Below are 6,463 nucleotides of genomic sequence, written 5' to 3'. Positions count from 1 at the left end.
ACCATCTCCATTGTGTTGGCAATCTGTCTGAAACATAGTAGGCACTCAAAACAAAACAAGCCAAGACAACTTGAACAAAATGAAACAAATAAGTGAAACAAAAATTTTAATTAGAAAATGTAGATGTTAGGCTTTTCTAACACCAATCGCAGTAAGAAAGCTGAAGATTACAAACCCTAATTCGCTTAGTACAGAATACTTACAAAACGTAGAGCAGGGTTTCTCAAACTCCAACTCCTGACTTCAATGGATCCGCCCGCCTCAGCCTCCCAAAGTGCTGGGATTACAGGCCTGAACCACCGCACCTGGCATAGAGCAGGTTTTTTCAACCTCTGCACTGTTGTCGTCTCTGAGCCGGATAATTCCTTGTTGTTGGGGGGTTGGTCTGGTGCCTAGTAGGGTGTTCAGCAGCTGACCTGCGACTTGGCATCCACCCACCAGTTGCCCCCCGCCGCCACCCCCCACCCCCATTTGAGACAACCAAAAACATCTCCAGAGCTTGCCAAATGTACCCTGGGGAGAACACTCACTCCAGGCTGAGAAGCACCACATTAGACGTATTCTAACAAAAATAACCCTCCTCTAGAAATGTAAACTTTTTGTTTACATAAATAAAAATTACAGAACACGGTTACATCGAACCTATTGTTCTATAGCCAGTTTTTTTTCTTCCCTCGGTAATGCAGCATTAGCATTTTCATTACGTGATATCCCTCTACAGGGTGAGTTTTAATGGAGGCTGGTGCTGACATCGTATGGAATTGAGGTAGCAGGCGGGACTCTGACAGCAGACCAGATTGAGGACTAGCTAATCATCATACTTTACATAAGGAATCCGTAATATTGGAGATTTGATTGTTTCAAATAAGGCTGGTTTCGTTATTTGGTTATTGCCTTAGAATAATAACTCCAAATCTAATTATTTCCTTAGAATACATTCTTATGAGTAGAACTGCAGCTCAAACTAAATTTGGTGGTGTCCATTGGTATGGCGACGGACCCCAGAACATCCTCCAGTCTTGCCCTCACCCCACGAGCGCCCTTTACTGGGGATCCATTCTCGCGCAGTCTTCCTCCCCGACCGCCCCGCGTGCGCTCGGCGGGACGACAAAGACGGCCTCGGGAGGGGTGGTGAGCAGCATCGGCCTCCTCCGGCAGGGGGCGCTGTGGGATCCGCCGCGGTCCGGGACGAACCAGCAAGCCGCTCTCGGTCCGCAGACTCTCTGCCCGTCCGCCAGCCCCTTGTTCCCCCGGAGGCCGCGAGGTTTGGGGAAGTGTTTCTAGGAGACGGCGCTGGCCGGCTGCGCCTGCGCGGTTGACGCTACCGGGGCCGGCTGACGGACCCGCGTCGCTGGCCGGCGGAGGGAGTTCCCGCTAGCTCTCTGTGGCTGTCACCGCCCTGTTTCTCTAGCCCCATGGTACGCCCGTGAGGCCGGCTGCTGGCTGACGTCTCCTCGCGATGGAGCATATCCGGACGACCAAGGTAGTCGAGCGCGGGACAACCAGTCTTCAGGGGCCCTGGTCTGACCCGGCTGAGGCAGGAGGAGACGAAGGCTCGGCTGGCCTGACCGGGGCTGGGGGCCGGCCCGGCGGAGACCCGGCCCGGGGCGGGAGGGTCCGGCCAGGCCTGGTCTTGGAGGGCAGGGTCAGCTTGGGCCCAGCGGGGTGCAGAGGCCCCCTGTACCTACAGGAGCAGGGGTCCCTCCTGCAGCATCTCGGAGTGCGTAGGGATAAAAGTCCGGGAAAACTTCCCCCGCCCTCCTAGCTCTACGTTTTCTCGGGCAAAATTGGGGCTCCTTTAACTTTGGGGACTTTCGGCCTTTCGTTGCCTCATCTACCGGAAAATCGGTCTTCAAATTAACATTATGATGCTGTGTAAGCTTGTCCTTGCTCACATTTCTTTGTCCCATGTCGCAGATGCACAATACGAGTTTTGGAGGAGCCGAGATCAGCTCTCCGCGCCACCTCCCTTTGCTGTCTCGGTCTCCAGTCTTTTCGGATCCGGTGTTTCCGTGTAGGTGCTTCAAACTTCAGGCATTGTCCTAAGTGTCAGTAGTCAGTTTAACAGGAGTTCTGGAGAAGGGGAAAATGTTATTCCGTATTTTAAAAGGCGGGATGCAGCTTTACTCGCTTAATCTTATTACACTCCACGCTTAATTTTTGTGTGTGGAAGAACTTTATTTTGAGAACGAACAAATGTTTTTATTTCATTACACATTTAAAAACGGAAGGAAATGACATCAGAATATTACCAAATTACGTTTCCAACGACATTTAAGTTTAAATTTGGGAGGGAGAAAAACATAAATCGAGACGGGAAGAGTAACATTCTAAAATCACTGCGAGCCCACTGCAAGGCGGCCTCTCCACGTTTTGGCAAAGCTGGAGCCCTGTTAGTTGCTGCCCATCTTAAAGTTACGGCTCATTTAGGGAACCAGCAGATGTTCGTTATCTTCATTATTCCAAGAAGAATTTGTGTTTTTAAAATTTTTTTAAATGTTTCACAAACCTTTTAAAGGTACACATGAATTTTTATTAGAGTTTGTCTTTAACGTTGTGCATACCGTATCTAACAAAATTGAAGATGCTGAAAACTAACCCCTTAAAACGTTTTTTTAAGAGAAGAAAGATAAAATAACTTGAGAATTCAAGTTGTTGGTACTTAAATTTTGAAAATAGAAGGGTGCTTAAGTCTATAACCAAACTAGTAGAAGGTGCACAGATGGAAAAGAGGACTAGAGTAGACATTGGATCAGGTTCTTGTATTGGTTCCAGATACTTATTATATAGTAGCTAAGTGCACGTGACTTACTTCTGCATCAGTTCGAACCTCCTCTGTTTTTCATGTGCTTTCTACGGTGCATAGCACACAATCGAAAACCAGTAAAAGGCTGGGCACAGTGGCTTACGCCTGTAATCCCAACACTTTGGGAGGCCATGGCAGGCAGATCGCTTGAGCCTAGGAATCCGAGACCAGCCTGGACAACATAGTGAAACCTAGTTTCTACAAAAACAAACAAAAAAATTGGCTGGGCACGGTGGCTCACGCCTGTAATCCCAGCACTTTGGGAGGCCGAGGTGGGCAGATCACTTGAGGTCAGGAGTTCGAGACCAGCCTGTCCAACCTGGCAAAACCCCATCTCTACTAAAAATACAAAAATTAACCGGGTGTGGTGGCAGGTGCCTGGAATCCCAGCTACTCAGGCTGAGGCAGGAGAATTGCTTCAACCCGGGAGGTGGAGGTTGCAGTGAGCCAAGATGGCGCCACTGCACTCCAGCCTGGGCAATAGAGCCAGACTCAGTCTCAAAAGGAAAAAAAAAAAAAAGCCGTGTCGGGTGGTGTGTACCTGTAGTCCCCAGCTACTCGGGAGGCTGAGATGGGAGGATGGCTTGAGCCCAGGACGCGGAGGTTGCAGTGAGCCAAGATCGCGCCATTGCACTCCAGCCTGGGTGACATAGTGGGGGCGGAAAAAAAAGAAGAAAAAAATCAGTAAAAGTAAACTGAATCTGATCAACTAGAGCAAATCCTATTCTTAGGTGGATAAGAGTGAACAGACTTGGAAAATATTGAGGATCTCTTGGTTATTTTAAATCTTTCCTCCTTCAATGTATTGTGAATATATATCTTTGTTTTTATTTGTAGAGTTCTAGCCCCTCTTATTAGCTCTTTGAAAGTTGTCACCGTTGACTTTCATTTTGTCTGATATTCCTCTTTATCAATGGATGAACTTTTCTTCAAGTAATGTTCTGATTTTGACTTATCTTTACACAGTGGTCCCATGCTGGTGGTTTAATAAGGCGTTTTTAGAGACTAAGAAATTTCTGATGATTTTCTATTACAACTACTTTTCAAATATGCTCTTTTATTACTTTGGGTTGTTTTTCTAGTATTGGATCACTACTCTGGAGTAATATTAAGTGAGTGTACATAGACCGCAAGTAAATATTTGCTAGGTACCTAGTATGTGCCAGACGCTCTATTGACACTGGGTGTATCACAGCAAGATGGAGGTGGACCTCAGGGTACGTTCTGTTAATTGTTGTGGGGACTGTAACATTTTCTTAAATTATTAATATATTAGGAAAATAACTTATTCTTAAAAGATTGGTTTGAACATAGCCAACCTTTTGTTTCCATTATGCATAGCCTTCATCTGGATTTAGTTTTGCTGCAAAAATAAGTGTAAGTATTTAAAAACCAAAAGTGGATTGTTTTAGATTTATTAGCTGTTTTGACCTTTATGTAGTTTAGTCATTAGGATCAAAATTGACTGTAGAGTGTCCTTTATGACTATTTAGTGATTTATGTTGTTCAATCAGCTGTATTTGAAAAGTAATAATTACCATTTGTTGAGCAACTATATGTCAGTATAGCCAATTATACAATATTATTACTTTATAATATATACAATTGCATAAATATGTTAATTTATACAGTATCATCACTGATCTCTTAAATAACCCTGTCAGTTGGGTAGTATTATCTGCATTTATAGGTGAGGAGGCAATAGGCTTAGGAATTTAAGAAACCTGCTCAATTAGCTCATGAGAAATAGAATTAGTATTTAAACTAAGGTGTGTTTAACTCCAAAGACTATGTGTGCTTTTTCCAGTGCCTCTCTAGTTTTAATCTAATTGTTAAATGTGCATTAGTATTAATTCAGAAATAAATGCTGATAATAATTCTAAGAGCTTTTCCCCCCAAACCTGTTTTTGCCATAAATAATATTTATGTGGTATTGTTTTTAAATAATATTTAGGATTACTGTTGCTTGCTAATCAGAATTTTATCAGATTAAGTATTTTAGCTGAATACTAAAGAACATATATATCATTCTGTTTTGGTCACATTTGGTTTACTAACTGTATAGCATCAAAGATGTCAAGTCCCTGAATCTGAATTTCTGAAAGAGCATTTCCAAGCTTCACTTATGAATCATGTAGCTACTGCCTATCGCTTTGAGCTCTTATTTTGCCATAATGACATAGTCCTGCCAAGAAACAATGAGAAATATGCAGAGACAGTTCTTCATGCAGTCTTTCTCCTTTCTCTGCCAGTACTTTGGCTGACATCTTATATTGATGTCAAATGATATTGTCTTATCTGTGAATGGAACTTTACTGAATGGAATGGAAGAACTTTTTTTAAGCTATAAATGAAAGACTGACTGCTAGAGTTTGTAATCAAATAGAATGTCTCATAAAAATCTGGTGCTACTAAGGCCCAAATTGAGTTATTACAAAAGTTAATGCCTAACTTGTTCTTTAGCTTGCTCCCTCTTTTTGTCATTAGAATGTGATATCATCCATGTATGTGTACAAATATATCTTCCTTCTGAAAGAAGGAAGGAGATATAAAAATAAGAATAAGGATAAATTGATAGTATTTAAATTGTCTTTGAAATAAGAGCCAATAGGTTTTGAGGAGCACCTGAAGGCTTTTTTCCAAGTAAAGTGCTGTTTTGATTTTCACTAATACTATCCCATTTTACAGGTGAGGAAACTGAAACCCTGAGAGAATAAATAAAATAACTTGTCCTGGCTCGCACAATTAGCTCTGCCAAAGAAGAGGTGGAGGTGGGAACTTGAATTTAGGTCTTTCTGATAGCAAGCCTATTCTCTTAACCACACTCTCTTGCCTCACAGAATAATGATCTAATCGAGAGATTTGATTAGTCAGTTGGGGCAGTGAGTAAGAATAGAGAGGAGGGGATGAATAGAAGCTTGGGTGGTCAGACTTTTTCTAGTAGCTAGCTGATTGTGAGGATCTAGTGTGAGGGAAAAAGTCTGGCTTCAAGAGTAGATTTGGGAGGGAGTTGTGTTTAGGTAAATCATTGAAATTTCTATTTTGGATGAGTTTATGCAAGAATATGTTGAGACTCTGTAGAGAATAGTCTAAACACTTAAAAAGGCAAGCAGGCTGGGCATGGTGGTTCATGCCTGTAATCCTAGCATTTTGGGAGGTCAAGGCAGGAGGATCACTTGAGGTCAGGAGTTTGAGACCAGCCTGGCCAACGTGGTGAAACCCTGTCTTACTAAAAATACAAAAAATTAGCGGGGCATGGTGGCGGATGCCTGTGATCCCAGCTACTTGGGTGGCTGAGGCATGAGAATGACTTGAACCCGAGAGATGGAGGTTGCAGTGAGCCGAGATCATGCCACTGCACTCCAGTCTGGGCGACAGAGCAATGCTCTGTCTCAAAAAGAAAAAAAAAAAAAATGGGGTAGGGGGCAGGCAAGCAGAGGAGGAGAAGCCAGATGAATTTGGAAGAGGTGAAGCACAGATGGGAAGGGGACAGTCTTCCCTGTTCTAATTTCCTTCTCTGCTCCATCCTCTGGCTGCTTCCTCCTCGGGCCAGGCACTGTTGTAAGTTCCGACAAAAACTACTGCCTTTATAACTTATCTATTTGGAGAAGAGATAACAATAAACAAAATTAAGTTCAATGTATAGTGTGTTAGATG

At 43.3% G+C, this 6,463-nt stretch overlaps 1 protein-coding gene across 2 annotated transcripts in view; it reads left to right on the top strand.

The window, feature by feature from the left end:
• Positions 1-701: 701 nt before the first annotated feature.
• Positions 702-6,463, top strand: part of MTMR6 (myotubularin related protein 6) — a 41,377-nt gene continuing 35,615 nt past the window's right edge. For both annotated transcript variants that reach the window (XM_025364360.1, XM_025364359.1), the window contains exon 1: positions 702-1,483. In XM_025364360.1, the coding sequence (XP_025220145.1) occupies positions 1,460-1,483 (24 nt within the window). In that variant the 5' untranslated portion in view covers positions 702-1,459. The remainder of the gene's footprint in view (positions 1,484-6,463) is intronic.

The sequence above is a fragment of the Theropithecus gelada genome, chromosome 17, assembly GCF_003255815.1.
Source record: "Theropithecus gelada isolate Dixy chromosome 17, Tgel_1.0, whole genome shotgun sequence".
NCBI classification, from domain to species: Eukaryota; Metazoa; Chordata; class Mammalia; order Primates; family Cercopithecidae; genus Theropithecus; species Theropithecus gelada.
The sequence above is the reverse complement of the archived record's forward strand: the minus strand, read 5'-3'. Positions and strand labels throughout refer to the sequence as shown.